Source organism: Pectinophora gossypiella, chromosome 29 (assembly GCF_024362695.1).
Source record: "Pectinophora gossypiella chromosome 29, ilPecGoss1.1, whole genome shotgun sequence".
NCBI lineage: Eukaryota > Metazoa > Arthropoda > Insecta > Lepidoptera > Gelechiidae > Pectinophora > Pectinophora gossypiella.
This window is the reverse complement of record NC_065432.1, coordinates 5085472-5110372: the sequence shown is the minus strand read 5'-3', so window position 1 is coordinate 5110372 and position 24901 is coordinate 5085472. Positions and strand designations below refer to the sequence as shown.

Genomic DNA, 24901 nt, shown 5'->3' with positions numbered 1-24901 from the left:
TCGTCTGGACTGGGCGCGAAAACAACATAAAATTCGATTAGCTGCTAAGTGTCCCGCATGCTATCACCAGCTGTCACTGACATACGTATGAAGTCCTGCGGATTTTATTGGAACTAAATGACAAGTCATAATAATTATATGCGGATACTGCGACATCAGCGCCGTGCTTGCGGGACGTCCTGAAGCGCTATTACATCTTTCAAACGCGATGCGTCAAAGTTTGAACCGACGCAATTTAGGAAAAATGTACCTTATTATTACTGTACTGTGATCGTTATTTGTAAAATCATACAATACATATACACAATTCTTTATACACAATATAATTATTATGACATATTGCGGACTTTCCGGTAGACCTACAAAAATGGAACAATTCAACCATACGTTGTTTTGTTATATCTCAATGGGCTCAGGCAGCGTTTTCGCCGAAAGCTCCAAGTCGGCTATATTTGTAACGATAATTATGTTTGATATTCATCATCATTTTTGAACCATTTTATAAAAAAAAAAATACTTGTATAAATTATATACCCTAAAGCACGCCCATGAATCACTCTACTCATTGGTGAAAACCGTATGAAAATCCGTTCAGTAGTTTTTTAGTTAGCCGCATGTTCACTGATGCGATTAATGCCTGTTAGAATTTTACAAAATAAAAAATACGGAAATTACGGAAGGTACTTTAGTGCAAAGTACATTATTGTATAATTATAATATTACTGGTAAAAGTGATACTTTTTGAAAATTCCGTAACAAATAGACGGGTTCGCCAAATTCAATTGTAAAAAAAAAATACAAAAAGTAAAAACAATTAAAACATGCACTTGGGTTTGAACCGTGAAACTTAAGAATGGCGGCGACTGCTTTACCAAATGCGCCATTTAGAAGTTAGAAGTAGACTTCAAATTATGCATCTCTTTTAATAGCTAACCTAGTTCGCATGTGTGTGTGACAGCTTCGTGTTTGTACACAAATTGAAATGACACCAACTTTTGATGCAATGTTTTAATATGATATCTGCAGTAAATACTTCAAAATTGTAGCTTAACTTAAAGATAATGTATGTAAGATTTCGCCACCTAACGTTTCACTGGGTCAGAACTCAACACTAAACGAATAAATGGAAAAAAATACGAAAAATGCAGAAGTAACGCCATCTGCTGACGCAGCGTTACCTAGCTGACTGACACGCATCACCTTAAAATTGACGTGGGTTCCATAAATTTTATGCTTGTCGATTACCCGTCCCTTTCCTTTTCGGCGGATAAGAAACTGACAGATATAACTTAAAATAAAATTAGATGGTATTTACAGGAATTAGCACCAATAGGTATCAAAGACTAATGCATAAGGAATAATACTACGTATCGAACGGCAACTCTCCGCTCCCCACCAGCGGCTGAGCTAGGTTTACCTCACCCCCTCGGTCTTACTTTAGTCATAGAATAAGGAATAATACTACATACAGGGTGTTAGTGACACCGTAACGAATACTCAGAGGGATGTTTCAGACCATGATTCTGAGTTAATATCAAGTGGAATTTTCCGTCGCAAAATTCATGTTATTTTTTTAGTTTTTTTAAATTATTTTCAATTCTATACTTTTGCGATCGAAAATTCCACTTGATATTAACTAAGAATAATCCGCTGAATCATCCCTCTCAGTATTCGTTACGATGTCACTTACACCCCATACAAGTACATACAGTAGCCATACAAGTAGGTATGGGTGTTAGTGACACCGTAACGAATACTGAAGGGGATGATTCAGATCATGATTCTGAGTCGACATCAAGTGGAATTTCCTGTCGGAGAAGTCATGAAAATTTTAGAGCTTATTTAAATTATTTTCCGTTCCATACTTTTGCGACGGAAAATTCCACTTGATATCAACTCAGAATTATGGCCTGAATCATCCCTCAAAGTTTTCGTTACGGTTTCACTAACACCCTGTATAGAATGGCAACTCTGCGCTCCCCACCAGCGGCTGAGCTGGTTTACCTGATCCCTCAGTGTCCGTGGTGTAATTAAAGTAAGACCGATGGTATTTTACTTCACCCAGGCACAACACATCTTCCATCCATTCTTATTCTGATCAAAATAAAGAGAAGCAATATAGGTAGCAACATCATTCTATACGTAATCTGATCCAACAGCCTCCGTGGTCTAGTGGTTAGAGCGTCAGGCTCACGATCTGGAGGTCCGGGTTCGATTCCCGATGGTGACATGGTCGAAGTCACTTTGTGAGACTGTCCTTTGAAAAAAAAAAAAATTATTTTTCAAAATTGGCTTACAAAGTTAGCGCTTTTTGAACGTCAAACATAATTAAATTGCATATTATGTAACTAGCTGTAAAACTACTACCACATCGGAATCTGTAACGCTGAGGGAAAGACGTGGCCAGAAAACCTCCCAGCACAGGGCCCTAGTCCTACTGTGTTTGTTTAGTAAGGACTTTTCAGGCTTGAATCACCTGATCGTCCGGAAAAGTAAGATGATTCCGTGCTTCGGAGGGCACGTTAAGCCGTTGGTCCCGGCTATTAGCCGTAAAAACACCTTCACCAACCCGCTGGAGCAGCGTGGTGGAGTATGCTCCATACCCCCTCCGGTTGATCGAGGGGAGGCCTGTGCCCAGCAGTGGGACGTTTAGGCTGTTTATGTATGCTTCTGCCATTACATTATATTTTTGAATTTATCACGTGAAAGCTGTACAACGCCATCTAAATTGTTTTTGGGAAACGTAGCCTGGAAAATCCCAAGTAAATAGTCACTGCCTATCCCCATAGGCATTACAGGTCGGTTGCAAATGTTGCAACCAAAAAAAATATCCGTTCAAAGTATTAAAACCGCGTAAAACGGAACGCTATTATCATCAATCACCATAGGTAAAGTTCATTATGTAAGCTCTACTGAAGACAAGGCAGCATGGTCTTAATGATCTTAGCCTGTCCCTCAAATGGGCGAAAGGAAAAAAAAAATATATGTAAGCTCTAAAGTATTGTATTTCATCAACCTCGTAAAATCCATTGCTGAACGTAAAAATGTACCAATTTTCAAGGATTTCCACGTTTCTTTTCGTGCCTCTAAGATCGTCTATCGAAAGGGGGTTACCAGGTAAATGAGAGCGAGTGAAAGGTATACCAAAACTGTTAGAAGGGGGCGTCCCCCCTTCTAACAGTTCGTTCTTTATGTCTCATAATAATAATAAAAAAGTTTATTTAGGTAAAACCTACGACACACATAATAATAATACATTTACAACATCAAAATATACGCACATTAATATTTAGTTGGAAAACATAAATGGGTGCCGCAGCTCATCAAAAAAGGCCAGGGTTCAGTGAAAATTTACCCAGAGGGCAACACTGATTTTCTCATATAATTTCGGTCATCATCCTTTTGCAATATTAGCTGAATGCGTGTCCTTCAGATTGCTAACATTACACTAGGAGCATTTAATAACATAAACAGCCTATACACGTCCCACTGCTGGGCACAGACCACCTCTCAATCAACTGCGGGTTGAAGAAGGATTTTTACGGCTAATAGCCGAGACCAACTGCTTAACGTGACCTCCAAAGCATGGAATCTTGCATTTTCAGACAATCAGGTGATTCAAGCAATGTCCTTACCAAAGAAAAGACATTCTCACAATGAGATTTCGACGATGTCCCCAGCGGGAATTAAACCCGAACCTCCAGACGGTGACCATGGAGATTGAATGAGGAACTTTCCAGCATACGTTTCCCAAAAAAAAGTATAAATTGCGCTGTACAAAGATGTCCTTCTAATTTCATATATAACAGAATGCAATTTTTATCGTTGTTTTTGGGTATAAATGATGACCCTTATTATTACACACATCTTCCACCCATTATTATTCTGATCAAAATAAAGAGAAGCAATAAATCTGATGCAAATATCAAACAACAATTTATCTTATTCTGCCATTAACTCATATATTTGAAAAAAAAACTTGAATATTTATTACGAGCAATGGGAAAATAGGTATCTGTACAGCGCCATCTGTATATTATTTTGGAGAACGTAGCCTGGAAAACGCCTCGCTCTTATGCCGCTTAATGCGCATTAAAAACGTATAAAAATATGTAGATCTGTACAGATTAAGTTTTTTATTTTTTATCTTGCTTGATTTTTATATTCTATAAAATAGATTGTGAATAACGGAACGCAAACGTCAGATCGTCAAGACAGCTGAGATATGAGATTTTATTCAAAAATTATCTTTACATCGATCGTAATTACACTAATTACCGTGTTAGTTACAGAGATGGCCGTTGAACGATCTTCCTGTATATTCTGCAACATAGTGAATAAGTTAGAAAACACAGAAATATTGTTTGAAGACGATGAAGTGTGCGTATTCAGAGACATAAAACCCGCTACACGATTTCATACTTTGACCATCCCAAAAAGACATATAGACGATGTTAAAGCGCTAAATAAAGATGATAAAGAACTTGGTAAGTCATTTCAATAATTTTAGAAATATAATTTAAAGTATTTACGCTGCTATGCTGTTATGGGAGCAAATATTCATATTCACTTATTCATTGCAAAGTCACAAGCAGTTAGGTGTTACAGACATGGTATTAGGTAAATGTGACGCCCTGCAACGGCACAGCAACGTAAGAGGTGACAACAGCTTCATTATAACAATATTATTAAGTAAAATAACCCCCTAAAATTCGCCGTCCTGTAAATGTTAACTTTCTCCTCACATTAATTAGTGTATACCCCTTTTATAAATATTTTATATATAATATTATAATATTAATATTATATAATATTTTATTTTAAATATAATAACAAAAAATTGGGTTAAGGTGTCACAAAAAGGGTAATGTAACCGATCAAAAATATATTTTTTTGTTAGTATTTTCTCTTGATCCTTGACACAAACAAGGAAATAGATAGTGGCCTAAAGGTCCATATAACCAGGCCAGAAAATTCAAAAAAAATAAATAGATAATAGGTAGATAGATAAGTAAAATAGTAAATTTATTTATTTATTTAAAAAAGTACAACCACATCACACATATTGAGCTTATTCCATAACTTAACTAGGTATTCTGACTGATATGTGTAAAATTATGAATTAAACAAGTCAAAGTTTCCTGGGCATGTCGTAAAACCCGACAGAGGGATTGTGTCCTCTAACATGATGGACTAAAGTTATGGGCGATAGGCTGATCCCTTATCACCATAAGGTTCATCATATCCAGGTTAGGACTTCATTATCATGTAATGACTTGTAATGTATACCTAACTACATTAATTTAAAAGATGTGTTGCTGTTGCAGTTTCTTATCATTTCTTCTCAGCCAGAACACCTTACGAAATGACGTAGATTCAAAAATATTAAATTGACCTTCAACAATTTTATCCATGATAATTACGTTGAATAAATGATTCTTGATTTCTGATTATCAACAGTGGACGCAAGTTGTCTTGGATTAGTTGTGGCTCTGCCCACCCCAATAGGCATTACGCGCATGAGTTTATGTGTGAAAACGTAAATTAATATCAAAAACAAGGTAAATGACAACAGCTGGGTCTGCATGACAACCGTGCCGCGCGCGGCGCGAATTATATTGAGCGCTTCGACCAATAAACGATACGAATGCTATCTACGTAGATGGACGTCAAACGGCTATTGGTCGAAAGCCTCGATATAATTCGCGTCGCGCGCGGCGCGGTTACCGTACAGAGCCTACAGGACAGAGATGTAGCACGCTACCTCATGCAAAAGAGACGACAGATATCTCTTTCGCACTAAAAGTATACAGCTTAGTATGACAGAGACAAAAGATAAGACATTCCAATCATTCTGTTATAGTTATAGTATAAATAGGGTATTTGAGTGGATCAAAGATAATTATAAAATGCTAATCTAGAAATAGAAGCCAGTCTAAGATGATCAAAAACCAATCTCATTTTATTCTTCGACTTATTTTCGAATTTTATTTACGAATTAAGTAACAATGAGTACGACGTTTGGCCGCTTTTATTGATGACGTCACGGGACCGTATTTCCATAGAGAAAACCTTTGTTTTGACATTTGACTATGTCCGGGCTTTTTGGCGGGAAACGGGAACGGGACAGTTGCTTTCTTCATTGAATAATCTAAATAATTAATACGAAGTGGTGTTTTGTGGTTCATGATCGCATTAATTAAGTCGGAAGATATTCGCGAGTGTTATTATATCGGAGTATTCAATAAACAAAGTGTATCTGCCTATTTTCGCTTCGTGCCAAGAAGCCGCTTCATAACTCGAAAGTTTATGCGGACTTTTGAGTTAATTCGTTTGGGGTTCGGAGTAGGAGTCTACTCCGAGGGTGGAGGCTTAGGTTTCATCATCATCACCTTTCATCATTTCATTAATCATCAAGAAAAAAAATAGGTAAGACATGGCTGTATGGGCATAGTTCCCTTTGCCTTACCCTTCGGGGAAAACCAAAACAAAAAAGAAATTGACTATGTCCGGTACCGGAGAAAGCCGGCAAGATGGAAGTCAAAAATAATAAATAGCAAATAAAAGAGCAATACTTTCTGTCCATTTTACACTACTCGTATCTTATCTTCGATTTGGGCAGTACAATCAAGATAAAATGAATAATTGGGACTGATTTGCAACAGTAATTATGACAGATAAGAGTGTATGGTCTTAATAAAACAAAAATATTGTTTATTTTTAGACAACTTAAGCCCATAGAGTGTTAGTAACAAGGCCCTTGAAATTATGTTAGTAATTATTATTATACTAGGTAGGTGTTGGAGGTGATGGTTGCTCGGGTAAATAAAACCTCTTCGAGATGTTTGTTATATGGACTGTGTTGAATTAAAAACTAGGAAATATTTACATAAATAGCAAGAAAAGCTAAACATGCGTCGTCGGCAAAGTCAGAAGCGTAAGTCCTGTAATATTGCCATAGCAAAATATATTACGGTAATATATACTGGGTGTTAGTGACATCGTAACGAATACTGAGGGGGATGATTCATCTGATTATTCTGAGTTAATATCAAGTGGAATTTTCCGTCGCAAAATTCATGTTTTTTTTTTTAGTTTTTTTTAAATATTTTCAATTCTATACTTTTGCGATGGAAAATTCCACTTGATATTAACTCAGAATAATCAGATGAATCATCCCTCTCAGTATTCGTTACGATGACACTTACACCCCGTAAAAGTACATACGGTAGCCATATAAGTAGGTATAGGTGTAAGTGACATCGTAACGAATACTGAGGGGGATGATTCAGCTCATTATTCTGAGTTGATATCAAGTGGAATTTCGTGTCAAAAAATTCATGAAAATTTTTCTTTTCTTTTTAATTATTTTCCAATCCATACTTTTGCGACGGAAATTGCTACTTGATTTCAACTCAGAATCATGGCCTGAACCACCCCTCAAAGTTTTCGTTACGATGTCACTAACACCCTGTATATATTTTTTATAAGAGTAATGGCCTGGAATCAAGTCCTTTGGGCCACGATAAAATATCTAAGACTTTTTGATGTTGCCAACAGTAGATAAAAATTATAATATACATATTTAGGTTAGTGGGACAGGCACCACTTGGTAGCCTCACCAACGTTTAGTGACATGTAGTTGGATGAACCTACCGAGCAGAGCAGAGTCCCATCTATCCCCAAGCATCCGTACGACACTATTCCCGTTCCCTCGCACTCGATATAATAATAACGCAACCTTTTTATGCATAATTAGCTACAAGTATGGACCGTGTGGTACCTCAAATATTCTTTTTTGGAATGTAACAAAATTCAGACAAGGCCACATTCTGGCCAACCAAATGTATTTTTTTTAATAAACTTCAAATTTCAATTGCATTAAAAAATATATTAATAGTATTATTCCTTATTCTATGCTATGATTGCATTCCCAATGAGTGACTTTCCAATCGGCGTTCCCCAAAAACACGATAAGTTGTAAGTTTTTTCTTCGTTTAAACTTCTAATTTCATGGATAACAGACATATGCATCTTTTATCTTTGGTTTTGGGTATAAATGATGATCCTTTTTATTACACCCAGACACAATTACATCTTTCACCCATAAATATTCTGATCAAACCAAAGTAAAGCAATATAGGTAGCAACATTATTCTATACATAATGTGATTCAAATATCAAGCAACAATTAGTTTTATATAATGCTTCTGCCATTAAACAAGGTGTTAGTGACATCGTAACGAAAACTTTGAGGGGTGATTGAGGCCATGATTCTGAGTTGATATCAACTGAAATTTTCGATCGCAAAAGTATAGAATTGAAAATAATTTAAAAAAACTAAAAAAAATATGAATTTGCGACGAAAAATTCCACTTGATATCAACTCAGAATCATGGTCTGAATCATCCCCCTGAGAATTCGTTACGATGTCACTAACACCCTGTATTTATGGATTTTTTCACGTTAAAAGTGAACAACGCCATCTATCGTGTGTTTGGGGAACGTCGATTGGAAAGTCTATTGTGAAGCAAACAACGGTCTCATTTCTTTTTCTCAATTTCAGTGGCGAAAATGCTGGCGGTATCCAAAGATTTACTCTCCAAAAACAATCTGTCGGTGGCCGACGCTAGGTTTGGCTACCACTGGCCTCCGTTCCGAAGTGTCAGGCATCTGCACCTTCACACCATCGCGCCTGAAGCCGAAATGGGGTACATAGGACGGTTACTGTTCATGAAGAACTCGTACTGGTTTGTTTCGGTGATTCTGAGTTGATATAAAGTGAAATTTCCTATCGGCTAATACATGAAAATTTTAGTGTCTTTTTTAATTCATTTCAGTTCCATACTTTTACGACGGAAAATTCCACTTGATATTAACTCAGAATCATGGTCTGAATCATCCCTCTCAGTATTCGTTACGATGTCACTAACACCCTGTATACTATATTTACATCACTAATGAATGTCTTTTCTTTTTCAGCCTGAATACATCGAGAAAATGCTGTCATGAAGGAAATGATAATAATAATGTGATATTACGAAACTTTACTCTTTTTTTTCGTGTGGTTTGCAGAGGCCACTGACCGAACCCACCAACCAGGTGTCAGGGTTATTATTGAGCTGCCAAACTCCCCCGACATGGCTCATGTAACACGTATTTACTTTATAAGCAGTGACCCAGACCCATGGCTTAACGTGTCTTCCAAAGACAATTCGGATATACCTCTAGATGGGTAATTCCATGGTATAAGAAAACCAGGTATGCTCAAAAGTGACAGCTAACATTTCAAGGTTAGCCCAGCTGACGTCATCCCACCCTGTGTTGCCATTTCGTAAAAAATAAATTACCCACGACCAATGTTTTTAATTTACTTTGCAAGGAAATTTCGACCTTTTAGTAAAAGATTTACTTACTTTTAATGGTTTTATTATGTGACAAGTAATAGTAATTAAATACATTAGTCAGTGGTGCTAATTCCTGTAAATACCATCTAATTTTATTTTAAGTTATATCTGTCATTTTCTTATCCGCCGAAAAGGAAAGGGACGGGTAATCGACAAGCATAAAATTTATGGAACACACGTCAATTTTAAGCACAAATCTAAACCAACCGTCTAAAAATTTTACATCAGTCAATAACCCGACACGTTAATTTACTCATTCTTCCTAAAATTAAGAGCTGTGAATCATCCGTCCCTTTCCTTTTCGACGGATATGAAAATGACAGATATAACTTAAAATAAAATTAGACGGTGTCTCCAGGAATCGGGGCCAGTAGTTCACTTAATTTTCAATTATAAAATTTACGTCCAATATATTTACTTTGCAAGTAAATTAACTTTTAGTAAGCTCAACGTAATTTCAGTGAATTCCATTAATTATAATTATTTAAATAGGTACAAGGTGTTTTTGTTTTTATTTCATAATTGTTGTAATATGTAATTAGTCGATAAGAAGGTACTTTCCAGACTACACTCCTCAAAAACAATATAGATGGCGCTGTACAGATTTTCCTTGCTTTTAACCTTCTACATCATCACCAGCCCATTAACGTCCCCACTGCTGGGGCACGGGCCTTCCCTATGGATGGATAGGGAGATCGGGCCTTAAACCACCACGCGGGCCCAGTGCGGATTGATGGTTATTAACGACTGCTAATGCAGCCGGGACTAAAACACGAAGCACGGAGGAGTTTGAGATGAAAACTTTTTTTTGTGGTCACCCATCCTATGACCGGCCTTTGCGAAAGTTGCGTAACTTCAACAATCGCAGACCGAGCGCGTTTACCGCTGCGCCACCGAGCTCCTCAACCTTCTAATTTAATGGATAATAGGTATATACATCTTTTATCTTTGTTTTTGGGTATAAACGATGACCCTTTTCATTACACCAAGGTACAATTACAATTTCCACCCATTATTATTCTGATCAAAGTATAGAGAAGCAATATAGGTAGCAACGTCATTCTATACATAATATGATTCAAATCATCATCATCATCAGCCGTACGACGCCCACTGCTGGGCATAGGCCTCCCCCAAGGATCTCCACGACGATCGGTCCTGCGCTGCCCGCATCCAGCGGCTACCCGCGACCTTCACCAGATCGTCGGTCCACCTTGTAACGGGCCTACCCACTGAGCGTCGTGATTCAAATATCAAGCAGCAATTAGTTTATATATGCTTCTGCCATTACATTGTGTTTTAGAATATTTATGTACCCGAGTAATGAGAATATAGGTAATTATCACGTTAAAGTTGTGCAACGCCATCTATACTGTTTTTGGGAAACGTAACCTGGAAAGACCCTCATAAATATTGCATTATAAGTTTTTGAAAAGATAAAAAGTTATTTTTAATTTTTCCCTTAAAGAATATTTTATAAAATTCATGGAAGTTTTCATTAACACAGTTGGCTCGACTCGACGAACTCACCACCTATCACGTTGGTCGAACAAAAAGTTAGGTGAGGTGTGGGTACTTAGTTAATTTTTTCGGTTTTCCCCGAACAGCAAGGCAATTAATTAGATTATTCAATGAAGAAAGCAACCATTTCGTTCACGTTCCTGCCAAAAATCAATTGGTATAATCTCAGAACAATAACTAAAGCATAGAAGGAAGGCTAAAATAAGAATTCAGAAACTATAAACCGGCTCTCTTCTAGCTTACGACACAAACTATGAGTGAGAAAAGGACAAATGATTCGCTCTTTGCTTCATTTTTTCCGAGGTTGTCACAACATGAAATGTCATTTGGACCTATTGGACTCATTTTAACTCGGCCAAATACATAGTAACATACATAAGAAGATTTTACTTATATATATTTACCGAACTATTTGACACGGTCGCGTCAACTGTGTTTACGAGTGTCTTGTGTTCAGATTGTTTTAAGTGATAATTTAACAATATTTTTCCAAATAAATGGAAAGAAACTTTTATTTATATCAAATAATTGAGTGTCTCGACTGTGTGACATTATGTCTTGTGTGGTATGGGGCTGCAGCTCACATTCAGGAAGAAAAGAAAATAGCCAACAACTTCTGTCGTTTCATCGGTAAGTTTTTTGTAATTTTCTAGTGAAATGTGAACTGCTGAACAATTTTAGGAAAGTAATATGTTTTGCTGAATAGATTTGTAGCATAAAATATTTGAGATATCCATTATATTATACGTTTCATCGATGAATACGGAATTGATTTGAGGTTATGTTGATTGTCCATAGTGATGTACTAAAATTATCGATACTTTTAATTTTTAGATTTCCTGTAGACGATAACAAAGAGAAAGAATGGATAATTCGCATTAATAGACGAAATTGGATTCCAAATAAGTACAGCCGTATTTGCTCGAAACATTTTACTGCGGATTCATTTATGTGTGTTCCTAATTCAAAGTGGAGGCGTCTTCGAGACGATGCTATTCCTACATTGAACATTATAGATCAGACAGATGAAATGGTGTTTAAATTTAAATTTCAGCCTAGCCTGCATCATCTCACTGCTGGATAGATAGATAAGATATTTGTATCATGTTATCACAACACGTTTATACTATCTATCATTCAACTACATATTATTATGTACTTAATAAACTTAGTATATACTAAGTCTGTAGTTGTTTTATGTCTAAACAATTATGAGTTGTACACGTTTTATATAAGTAAATTATTATTATCTTTGATTTCAGATATTAAATCCAAAAGTGTCGACTGGATTTACATGAAAAGGTATATCAAATAATTTTCTTTTTTTATATTTTTAACATGATATACATATATAGAGTGTATAATTCAACCAGCTGCACAATGCACTTAAATCAGATATATTTTACTTTTATTTTTATAGATTATTTTGTACATATACTATTTTAACATTATTATTAAACTTTATTTCAGTCAGTTCAAGAAGACGAGATGAAAAATTTAAAAGAAAAGCTGAACAAGTCCCGCCTCAAGATCAAACGACTTAATGAAAAAAAAAACAATGTGTCAGGGTGTCACAAAGACAGTTTCTAAGCAAATTGACACTGTTTAGAAATTAATAAATTTGTATTTATTGTAAATATAATGTACATAATTAATAACGTGTGAAATAAATACTTGCTAATGAAAATGAACAGATTTACGATCTAATTTATATTTCATTTTACCTCCTGTTCTTATTTACTCCTACTCCAACACTCCAGGTTGATACGAACTGCGCCCAATAAAGAATATAATGAATGTTATAGATTTGTGTAAGCGACTTAGATAAATCTTGACTAAACCTTCCTTTACAAATACAAATATACTTTATTGCACACAACATACAATACTTACAAGTTTTACACGAAAGATACAGTACACCACCTACCTACCTTTTACTTTCCCTTTCTGTTCTCTTATGAATACTTGTATGCCGTATTTTTTTAAGTATAATGCTATATCTAGTAGGTACGAGTATGGTAATCCTAGTATTGAAACAGCTTGTAGCCCTAGTAAAGACCGCCATTTTATGTTTACAGAGTGGCACGTTTTTTCTGTAGGTATTTCCAGTCCATACTCTTTTCTATGTCTATGGCGTGACCCCATCGGGCCTCTTACCGTCTGTGCGGCTTAGACCCGGCGGCGGCGGTTCCAATTTGCACGGCACGTCGATCGACACCAGTGCACGGCGGATGACATCATAAATAAATTCGAATATTACAAAATACTTACCGATGAAACGATAACAGTTGGCTATTTTCTTTCCTTCCTGAATGTGAGCTGCAGCTCCAAACTAATATAAACCAGACAATGGCCCCGATTCCTGCAGACACCGCCTAATTTTATTTTAGGTTATATCCGTCATTTTCGTATCCGTCGAAAAGGAAAGGGACGGATGATTCACAGCTCTTAATTTTAGGAAGAATGAGTAAATTAATGTGTCAGGTTATTGACTGACGTAAAATTTTTAGACTTGTGCTTAAAATTGACGTGTGTTCCATAAATTTTATGCTTGTCGATTACCCGTCCCTTTCCTTTTCGGCGGATAAGAAAAGGACAGATATAACTTAAAATAAAATTAGATGGTATTTACAGGAATTAGCACCATTATAATCCAAAAATGGTTAGATACTTACCTATCAGAGACAGAGTCTCCTTTCATCAAGAAGAAGATAATTGCATCCTACAAAAAGAAATCTTGTAAAAAAAATTTATCGACATTAATTGTAAGTAAATTTAATTTTATCGACATATTACTAAAGTGAAACCCAACACTAGGCAATGAAAAACTTGTGACAACCTACGAAATTACGAAACAATTTTTGTATATGCGTCTTTGTCTAACATTACGCCGGTTCCGTAAGATAAAGTAGAGCAGAATTATAGAGTTCTGTTGCTATTTTAGCCTTCCTTCTATGCTTTAGTTATTGTTCTGAGGGTATAATACTTCTTACATGGTATAAGGTACGTTAGTATTATATGATCTGTGGTATAAGAAAACTTTTTTTTAATTAAAAAGTTTGTAGTATCGAATTATGATTATGTTTGGAATCGTATTTGATCAGCCAAAGTGTATTTACGACTTTATATAAAAGGCTTTTCATACTCATGACAAGGCTGTTTAAGTTTATCCAGTGCTGTTATGACGTCATTATTTGGATTATCACTAGTGATGTTTATACTGAATAAAGATGATATCGATTGTTTTATTTTTAAATGAATATTTTCGACAAAAACCACACACTCTACTTGGGTGAAAATCAAAATGTGCCAAGTTTGGTGGCGAACTTTCATATTATTTTTTCGTGAAAAATTGGGTTCCGACATGAAAAAACAACAACAAGGAACAAGTTACCTCGTTACGAGGTCCTCGTAGCTAGAACTATCCTTTTTCATTTTGATATTCACCCACTTAATAGGTCCAAGCGGTTATATTACAATGAGGGATTTTCCGGGCTACTTTCCCCAAAAAAATACAGATGGCGCTGTACAGATTTGCCTTTAATTAACCTTCTAATTTCATGGATAACAGACATATTATACATCTTTCATCTTTGTATTTGGGTATAAATATTGACTACTTTTATTATACCTACGCACAATTACATCTTCCATCCATTATTGTTGTGATCAAAATAAAGAGAAGCAATATAGTTGGCAATAAAAATGTGGTGTTATAAAAATACAGTAGGAAGCTAAAACGATAAGAGAGAGAAGCTGAAATTTGAAAACGAAAATTACAATCAGATCCGAGTTATTTTAAGATGTAAAATTAAATAATTTTATTAACGTAAATTCAGTATCAAAGGAAACTTAGAAAGTCAATATTACATTGTTTTATATTTTTGTTTCAAAATAATAGGCCTGAGACTAGGTTAGTGATTATTTAGAAGATATGAATGCATGGAGTTATCTAAGAAATGATATTAGGCAACGAAACTTCAAAACTGCATAACAATATTTTGTTTTTTTAAAGAACATACCACCCATATACCCGCCAATTTTTATTATATCCGAAAAAAATCAATTCAGTATACTTACTGAATAAAGATATTCTTAAAAGTTATTTTTTTATTCAGTAACTATACTGAATAAATATATTTTAAAATTTTAACTATCGATATCGAAAATCCGACTCCATCGATACGCTCATCCCTTCAACTGACATTTCGATTCAAATGTCATTAGAACACTTATCACTCACCTAGGTACTTTGATTTGATAATATTCGCCAGTGTCTTAATTTATGGCCAGAAAACTGTTGTTTTCCTTGTAGAATCAGTTTGTTCATGAGTTTTTCCCATTGCAATGGCTACTGCGTCTGAAGTGCGAGCGCTGTTCGAAGCACGGTTAAAGGATGGAATACCAAATCCGCCAGGAGAATTCAATCCCTCGGACTTAGAAAGAGTTAAAGATGATAAATACATAAATCGGATTATAGCTCATATGGAGAATAATGTACAACTCGGTATGTATCTTGGAATGTGTAATTTTTCACAGATAAAGTGATTTAACATGGTTATGAGGTGTATATTATATTACTATGAAGTGTATATGCATTCGGACTTTGTTCCTAAGCGGCATATTACGAAGGTCTTATTGTCAGTACCTACATTAAATAATGATTTATATCTTGATAATGTCTTCTTAAAGACACAATGAAATATTGTTGTGAAATAAGAACTAGGTATGTTGAGTTTCTCTGAACTGAAATAGTTTTTATTAACACATTTGTTTTATAAGTAATTACATTATTCTATACTTAATAACTAAATCTCACCTGAAATAGAGAAACAACATTCGAAGCAAATAAATAAATAAATAGTAACTTCATAAGCATATTTTTGCAAAATCACTTACGTAAATTTTTTTTAGTCAAATAATAAATGAATATTCGATGCATCTCTAGTTTTTACTTTTGTATTATATACTACTCTATACAGGGTGTAAGTGACATTGTAACGAATACTGAGACAGATTAAATTGGGAAATTTCCATCGTAAAAGTATAGAACTGAAAATAATTTGAAGATATCGTAAAATGTCCATGAATTCTCCGACAGGCAATTCCACTTGATACTAACTCAGAATAATGAGCTGACTCAACCCCCTCAGTATTCATTACAATGTCACTTACACCCTGTACAGGTAGCCAATTAGCCATACAAGTAGGTATGAGTGTTAGTGACACCGTAACGAATGGTGAGGGACCATTTGGTTCAGACCATGATTCTGAGTTAATATCATGTGGAATAACCTGTCGGAGAATTCATGACAATGTTTTTTTTAATTATTTTCAGTTCCATAATTTCGTGACAGAAAAGCCACTTGATATTAACTGAGAATCATGGGCTGAATCATCCCTCAAAGTTTTCGTTACGATGTCACAAACACCCTGTATATACAGATATTTGGACAATATCAAGCTTATTTATATTTTTAATTTTTTTTGCAGCCGCTGACATGTTATGGGACATCATGGTCTGGCGGAAGACGGTTGGAGCCAACGAGCTCAATGAGAGCAATATCAGGATGGATTATGTCCAAGAAGGTGAGCATCCTTGATGAAGATGTCAGGGTCCACATAATACCAGTGTCGTGGTTCACACCGTGACTTGTATCTGAGGATGTCCACCACCACCTTATAATGATTCTAATGAACATCCTGTATGCTTTTTGTACCTAATTGTTTTGTCATTTTTGTTAAGTGATGTCTTGTTTTTGTGTGTGGCGTCCTCTAATAATAAGCAATTTCTATTCCATATTAAGGTTGAATTCACTATGTGAGAGTGTCTTTTGTTTAGTAAAGTTAAGACTACCTCCGTGGTCCAGTAGTTGAGCTTCGGACTCACGATCCGAATGCTTCGGGTTCGAATCCTGGGGGGGGGGGAAATATCACAAAAATCACTTTGTGATCCCTAGTTTGGTTAGGACATTATTGACCATCCAATTGTCCGAAAGTAAGATGATCCGTACTGCGGAAGGTTAAGCTGTTGGTCCTGGTTACTATTTGCTTATGTAGTGCGTAGTCAATAGGAGCTCTGATACCAGGGTTGATGAGTTCTGTCATTGAACTCACAACCTACGAGAGGAGATTACAGAACATTCACAAGTGAACTCCTTTCCAGGTACATTCTTCCCCCACGGACGAGATATTGACGGGAGTCTCCTCATGGTAATAAAGTCAAAACACCACGTCAAAGGCCAGAAAGACATGGAGGAGATAAAAAAGATCGTCATCTACTGGTTTGACAGAATAGAAAGAGAAGAAGGAGGCAAGAAGATCTCTCTCTTCTTTGATATGGACGGTTGTGGCCTCGGCAATATGGATATGGAGCTGATTAAGTATCTTATAACGCTCCTAAAGCTGTACTATCCGTTTTTCCTGAACTACATAATCATTTACCAGATGCCGTGGGTCTTGTCAGCTGCCTTCAAAGTGGTGAAGACTCTCCTACCAGCAAAGGCTGTTGAAAAAATGAAGTTTGTCACAAAAGATACTTTGAAAGATATTGTGGCACCTGATCAAGCGTTGGTCTGCTGGGGCGGTCGAAATGAGTATGTCTTCAAATTCGTGCCAGAGAATAGATCAGAACAGACCCCAGCAAAGAAGGTTACTTTCGCTGAACAAGGAGACAACCAGCACTCCTTGGGCGAGATGCTAAGATTAGTGCCAAATGACGTAATAGTCTTCAAAACCGACAGTGATGAGGTGTCAGGGCAGTTCACGATCACAAATATGGACGAAAGTGCTATCTCCTTCAAGATCAGAACAACTTCTCCAGAAAAGTTTAGAGTGAGACCTAGTTCAGGAATCCTGGGACCTGGTTTGTCGCAAACTGTCACCATTGTCGTCCAAGCGGGCTTCCAAACCAGATCTTCGACGAAGGACCGGTTTTTGGTCATGTCTGTACAAATACCAAAGACAGATTTGACCCAGAAGGAACTGGCTGAAGTTTGGCAGAACTCGTCCAGCAGTAAGGTTGACGAGTACCGTCTCAAATGCCAATTCCCTGAGAACAATTTGACGAGAAACGGAAACTTGGTGGAAGGGAAAAGCAATATTGGATCCGACTCAGTCACTAATGCTTTGAACAACTTGCAGATGCACTATGAATTGCTAAACAAACAAGTAACACAGTTGAAAATCTTCCAATTCTTGACCCTGCTTTTGACAGCTTTTACTGTTCTACTCGGGTATATGATCTATAAGGGGCTAGACGAAGAGAAATATTGTGATCGTATATAGCTGTTAATGCCTTATGGTGTCCAAGATACCATAATATTAAATGGACTGATATTCGTAACCCTTTTGTCAAACACGACTCTTTTAGTGAAATACTGTCAATTGGTAAGATCGGTTCAGAAGCTGCATGTGATAAAGTGATTTTTGCAAGTGGGGACTTATAGGTTGCAAGTGGGGACTTATAGGTTGCAAGTGGGGACTTACAGGTTGCAAGTGGGAACTTACAGGTAAGTTGCAAGTGTTATTTTGTAATTGGCGAGCTTGAGCAATGTAATTGCAATTAGTTTGGTTGCAATTTAAGGTATTGCATTGAAGTAAAATGCATAGTTCAATTGTATAAATAAAATTGATTATTGTTACAATGCATCGTTTATGCAAACGCGAAACGTTAAGGGTGTAGGGACCCTAGTTTAGTTCCTATCCGTTACCTAGATGGCGTATGTGTTGCGCATTCAGTGTAAAAAGTAAATAATTTAGCTTTTTTCTCATTTACCATTATTTCTGAGGCTTCATTTTATTAGTGCCACAAGAGGTAAAATAATAAACTATTTTCTTTAAATTATTGATTAAATATACATTCCCATATAAAAGTATTTACTAAATATCAGTATTTTTGTTACAAATAAATGTAACACAATTCTTTCTTTTCTTTCTTTCTTTCTTTTCTAATATGTAGTAATCTAATGGTGCTAATTCCTGTAAATACCATCTAATTTTATTTTAAGTTATATCTGTCATTTTCTTATCCGCCGAAAAGGAAAGGGACGGGTAATAGACAAGCATAAAATTTATGGAACACACGTCAATTTTAAGCACAAATCTAAACCAACCGTCTAAAAATTTTACATCAGTCAATAACCCGACACATTCATTTACTCATTCTTCCTAAAATTAAGAGCTGTGAATCATCCGTCCCTTTCCTTTTCGACGGATATGAAAATGACGGATATAACTTAAAATAAAATTAGGCGGTGTCTGCAGGAATCGGGGCCAAATATGTATTAATAAGTAATAAAAAGTTAATTTAAATAGGAAATTGTCAATAACTTCAAACCCAGAGTAAACCTGAAGAGAATAGGAAGGGTTTATATTTTTTTTATTGTTTGTAGGTTCTCTAGACCTTCAAGTAGTGGCAAAAAGGTGTAGAGCTCATTTAGCTTAGTTTATCTATGACAAAAATAATAATTTCGATCACCGAATGGTGTGGCTACACTTACGCCATCTATTGACGCTGAAACGTATATGGCGCGGGTCCCAAAGCGGACTGTCACTGCATACGAATCGCTTCTACGTGAACGCTTCCATACATAGCCATGTGTTTGATTTTACCGCGCGATTCCCGCGTCTTCATAAACGATGTCATAGGGAAACTGTCATGACAAATTAAGTTACTTGCCTGTCGCAAGTATAGTAAGTAAATTATTAACAAGCTTACTTGTATATTGCATTTCTATTATAATAAGTGATTTTATTATTCGTCTTAAATCAAGCAATCAACAAAACAGATACAAAATGTTGGACTGTTCCATTTTGAAGGCTATAAACTCCCGCCCCTTATCCCTAATAGGATGGGCAGAGCAATTATTGTTAGAGGACGCTCTTTGTATCGAATTAGGAGATAAAGTTCAAAGTATTGTTCAGAAGAAATTTAAAATGAGAGATTTTTAAAATGCATTTATTTGTAGTTAAAAATAAATTAACTATTTCCTTTATAGTTTGACACCAGTATTCTAAGATGTTCACTCTAACCTTCCTCGACTCCAGGCAAAGGCGACCTCCAGGTTTTCCTGGAACTCAGCTCAAAATCGGTATTCTTAGAGTGCGCCACATCCTTCATCATCATCATCATCATCCCATTAACGTCCCCTGCTGGGGCACGGGCCTTCCCTATGGATGGATAGGGGGATCGGACCCTAAACCATCACGCGGGCCCAGTGCCGATTGATGGTTATTAACGACTGCTAATGCGGCCGGGACCAACGGCTTAACGTGCCTTCCGAAGCACGGAGGAGCTCGAGCTTTTTTTTATGGTTACCCATTCTATGACCGGCCTTTGCGAAAGTTGCTTAATTTCAACAATCGCAGACTTCAACCTTAACTCGAGTTAACTCCAGTAAGTCATAACGTCATTAATTTAGTATTATTATGTTGGCAATATGACATGCTCGACTCCAGTGAGTGAAGTCCTCAAGTCGAGGACGTGAATGTCAACTTGAAATACCAAAATGCTCAGCTGAGGCCGAGTCGAGTGGTGAAAGAGTCGAGTAGACATCTTAGAATACAGATGTGAATTATTCATCACATATCTATTAGAAATTATTGTAAAGTATAATATTAGTTATACATTTTATTCATTCCAAAATTACATTTAAAAAAATGTATTAAATTGGTTAATAGTCCAGTTGGACATGTTGGTTTATTGAAAGGGTATTTATTTATATTGGTTTTTAGATGTTTATTTAACATCTCAACTTTTTGTGGGTATTCGTCAGATGGCATTCACTACTTGGCCGGCTGAGGGCTCTAACCCGGTTAATATATAATAGTATTAGTTGAAATATAGGACATTTGAATAGCTGAATAGCTGTTGCATCGCCTCTCGAGGTTCGGGTTAACGATTTGACCGGCCAAGTAGTGGTTCCAAGCCAATTCTACAATGAGAACCCCGAAAATACCTCCTGAAATATTTTTGGTACGACTTTCATAAGACATTCATTAGTCAACCAAGGTTTATAATTAATTTAGAAGTATATAAAAATGTTATTAATTATGTGGGTAGATTAAAAAATGTAGCAATGTTCCTTTTTATTTAGTTTTACGCCTTAACATCACCATCATCATCACTAATTCAAGAGCCACTCTCTTGTCGGTGTAGCATCCTCCATGCTACTTTTTAGGGAAAAATAGAGCAGTGGTTTCCCTCTTGCCTTCCGCCCCGCAGTACTCTGTCTGACGCGAGGGGGATGGCGCCCAGAGTAGTCTATTACAAAGCCGTACTAGGACTCCTGTCCTCCGCCTCCGAATAGTACTGAGACCTGTTATAATGGGTTAACTCAACACTGCCCTGCGGGTTTAGCACCGTAATCACGCGACTCTTTCGCCGCGACAGAGATCATCTGTCTCTTTCTGTGCAGTACTGTGAGAGAGTGACGGGTGACGTATGTCGAGGCGAGAAAGAGTCGCGCGCTTACGGTGCTAAGCCCGCTGGTTTTCGTACACCATGAGTAATAATAATAATAATAAAAATCTTTATTTACTCTCACAAAAAGTAATGCCATTGTAAAGACAATACATTATGTGAGAATCTGGTGCCTGATCTAGGTATAACCCTGTGTTCCAGGTCACCAGGTTCCCACTCCCGGAGGTCACATATACATGAAATTGGCGACGTTATTTCAATTATTGAAAAATAGGTGTGTGCGTGTGTGTGTGTGTATGGTTGTGTGCTAGTCATGCGAGTGGTGTTCCTTTTTTGAGTTACCTAATTTACTACTATCTGCATATTGCGAGCAGTTTCTCAGTATCATCGTACGTCAAGGATTGTAGCCACATTATTAACGTTTTTCTGCATTCTTTCATATGTTTAGGATATACTGGGTGTTAGTGACATCGTAACGAATACTCAGGGGGATGATTCAGACCATGATTCTGAGTTAAAATCAAGTGGAATTTTCCGTCGCCAAATTCATGATTTTTTTTTATTTTTTTTTAATTATTTTCAATTCTATACTTTTGCGATCGAAAATTCCACTTGATATTAACTCAGAATAATGAGCTAAATCAGTATTCGTTACGATGTAACTTACACCCCGTAACAGTACATGGTAGCCATACAAGTAGGTAGGGTGTTAGTAACACCCTCAAAGTTTTCGTTACGATGTCACTAACACCCTGTATAGACAAAAGTTTGAATACTAAAATGAGTGTGAATACTCCGTTCCCAAAGTGGGAACTTTCTCAGGATCACTCTCGGGAAGGACACAATCCATCCCGGATATGTAGCCGCTCTTACGAAATGGTCAACTTTGATTAATTATTTGTTGGCCTATTAGTAATTATTATTGTCGTATTTTATATTGGTATGTTATCTTAAACCGTGGCCTACAAAAGATTATGATAAGATTGCCATAAAATGTATAGAAACGGATGTTAATTGTATGTGGTAATTGGTTACTTAACAGTTGAACGATAATTATCCACACACACACACACACACACATAAACAGCCTATATACGTCCCACTACTGGGCACAGGCCTCCCCTCAGTCAACCGGAGGGGGTATGGAGCATACTCCACCACACTGCTCCAATGCGGGTTGATAGAGGTGTTTTACGGCTAATAGCCGGGACCAACGGCTTAACGTGCCCTCCGAAGCACGGAATCATCTTACTTTTTCGGACAATGAAGTCCTTACTAAACAAAGGACAGTCTCACAAAGTGATTTCGACAATGTCCCCATCGGGAATCGAACCCGGACCTCCAGATCGTGAGCCTAACGCTCTAACCACTAGACCACGGAGGCTGTTATAATTACTGATAATTATCCAAATGTGCGTTCCATAAATTTTATACTTGTCGATTACCCGTCCCTTTCCTTTTCGGCGGGTAAGAAAATGACGGGTGTACCTTATAATAAAATTAGGGAGTAATCAGGGCCAGTACTTGTATATTATTATCGTTTAGAAAACAAACCATTGTTATCCCGTGTTCACAACCGCTTACCTAACCTGAAGATTTGACAGTTCCGGTTTTTTACAGAAGCGACTGCCTGTCTGACCTTTCAACCCGCGAAGGGAAAACCAGCCCAGCACAGTTCGGTCACTGTAGGTTTCCCGTTGTACCGTATGCACCATTGACCTGCACCATTAATGGTGCAGATGAGACTAATTTATCTTCAGTGCTTAAAAATAATATTAAACTGTCTAAAAAAGGCGTGTCTATAGTCCGTTCAAAAATGATCTTCATAAAAGGTAAACAAACCTGTTACCACAAAGAATGTTCGAATTTCACCTAAACTACGCAACGTATTCTTCTAATAACATCCGTAGCACTCAATAGATGTATGATTTCTTAGCTCAATGTGAAATTAACGTAAAATAATTATTAAAAACACATTTTTTCATGTAAAAACAAAAATCAAACAAAACTTCACACAAAAAAGTTGATTTGTTAATCTGTGGCTAGCTGTCAATTTGACGATTAGTGATGAGACATTTCATTCAGGTCAGGAAAACGACTCAGTTCCGTGAATAACTTAAGTGAGTGTACTGTACTTAATAAGCCGAAATGCGCAGAAAAAATGACTTACAAAGTGAGTTAGTGTAACCACAAAGAAACGTACAATATATATTTTAATATTATCATACAAAATATTCAAACAACCCAAGAGAGTCAGTTCATTTTGATAAAATAACTTGAGCTAAAATCAATTCAGCACTTCACTAGTATGCAGTTTGACACAGATAAAAAATATCGGCAGCCATATTTGTTTACCTTTTATGAAGATCATTCTTGAACGGACTATATATCTTATCATGTCTCTTTCTGCCTATATACGTCCCACTGCTGAGCACAGGCCTCCCTTCAATCAACCGGAGGAGGTATGGAGAATACTCCACCACGCTTCTCCACTGCGGGTTTGTGGAGGCGTTTGGGCTAGCAACCATTTTCACTTATTAATTGTTTTATTATAAAACTATGCATTTATAACTTGCACAATAATGTAATATAATTATCATATCTATTATTATTTATATTTAATAATTATAGAAGTTAATAACGGTGTATAAAAGTTTATAGTGGCCCCGATTCCTGCAGACACCGCCTAATTTTATTTTAGGTTATATCCGTCATTTTCGTATCCGTCGAAAAGGAAAGGGACGGATGATTCACAGCTCTTAATTTTAGGAAGAATGAGTAAATTAATGTGTCGGGTTATTGACTGACGTAAAATTTTTAGACGGTTGGTTTAGATTTGTGCTTAAAATTGACGTGTGTTCCATAAATTTTATGCTTGTCGATTACCCGTCCCTTTCCTTTTCGGCGGATAAGAAAAGGACAGATATAACTTAAAATAAAATTAGATGGTATTTACAGGAATTAGCACCAATATAAACTTAATATTATTTATTTTAAGGGATGTGTAAATGAATATTTAATTTATATAAAAATAATAAATTAATATATCACCAGAAAACGTGTAGTTTATTATCGTAAGTGTTACCATTAAATTGGTATCTCCCATATTCCAAGGAAGTAAATTTTATTATTGAAAATTAAGTGACTAATGTATTTAGTTACTTGACATATATAAAAATCATTAAAACTTTTAGTAAATCTTTTACTAAAAGGTCAAAATTTCCTTGCAAAGTAAATTAAAAACATTGGTCTCTGGTAATTTATTTTTACGAAATGGCTACGCAAGGTGGGATGACGTCAGTTGGGCTAACCTTGAAATGTTAGCTGTCACTTTTGCGCATAGTTTTCTTATCTTCACCAGCCCATTAACGTCCCCACTGCTGGGGCACGGGCCTTCCCTATGGATGGATAGGGAGATCGAGCCTTAAGCCACCACGCGGGCCCAGTGCGGATTGATGGTTATTAACGATTGCTAATGCAGCCGCGACCAACGGCTTAACGTGCCTTCCGAAGCACGGAGGAGCTCGAGATGAAAACTTTTGGCCACCCA

General features: G+C 36.5%; 2 protein-coding genes and 1 long non-coding RNA gene across 3 annotated transcripts; all 3 read left to right on the top strand.

The window, feature by feature from the left end:
• The first annotated feature begins 4188 nt into the window (after positions 1 to 4188).
• On the top strand, positions 4189 to 10846 carry LOC126379620 (adenosine 5'-monophosphoramidase HINT3-like). Its single transcript, XM_050028449.1, has 3 exons — positions 4189 to 4487; positions 8567 to 8760; positions 8983 to 10846. Exons 1-3 carry the CDS (start codon positions 4226 to 4228, stop codon positions 9010 to 9012), a joined length of 486 nt encoding a protein of 161 aa, XP_049884406.1. The 5' UTR covers positions 4189 to 4225; the 3' UTR covers positions 9013 to 10846.
• A 542-nt stretch (positions 10847 to 11388) lies between these two features.
• LOC126379657 (uncharacterized) lies at positions 11389 to 12758 on the top strand. Its single transcript, XR_007568370.1, has 3 exons — positions 11389 to 11558; positions 12191 to 12230; positions 12399 to 12758. It is a non-coding gene; the product is annotated as an uncharacterized LOC126379657 (long non-coding RNA).
• A 2384-nt stretch (positions 12759 to 15142) lies between these two features.
• LOC126379506 (motile sperm domain-containing protein 2-like) lies at positions 15143 to 21012 on the top strand. Its single transcript, XM_050028287.1, has 3 exons — positions 15143 to 15435; positions 16422 to 16517; positions 17095 to 21012. Exons 1-3 carry the CDS (start codon positions 15276 to 15278, stop codon positions 18213 to 18215), a joined length of 1377 nt encoding a protein of 458 aa, XP_049884244.1. The 5' UTR covers positions 15143 to 15275; the 3' UTR covers positions 18216 to 21012.
• Positions 21013 to 24901: the final 3889 nt, after the last annotated feature.

What these genes read in the sequence shown, in the direction of transcription:
- LOC126379506 (XM_050028287.1), top strand. Translation starts at nt 15,276, where the DNA reads ATGGCTACTGCGTCTGAAGTGCGAGCGCTGTTCGAAGCACGGTTAAAG. An exon ending in GGAGAATAATGTACAACTCG is followed by an intron (nt 15,436 to 16,421) that starts GTATGTATCTTG and finishes TTTTTTTTGCAG; the next exon opens with CCGCTGACATGTTATGGGAC. An exon ending in GATGGATTATGTCCAAGAAG is followed by an intron (nt 16,518 to 17,094) that starts GTGAGCATCCTT and finishes ACTCCTTTCCAG; the next exon opens with GTACATTCTTCCCCCACGGA.
- LOC126379620 (XM_050028449.1), top strand. Translation starts at nt 4,226, where the DNA reads ATGAGATTTTATTCAAAAATTATCTTTACATCGATCGTAATTACACTA. An exon ending in TAAAGATGATAAAGAACTTG is followed by an intron (nt 4,488 to 8,566) that starts GTAAGTCATTTC and finishes TCTCAATTTCAG; the next exon opens with TGGCGAAAATGCTGGCGGTA. An exon ending in ACTCGTACTGGTTTGTTTCG is followed by an intron (nt 8,761 to 8,982) that starts GTGATTCTGAGT and finishes TTTCTTTTTCAG; the next exon opens with CCTGAATACATCGAGAAAAT.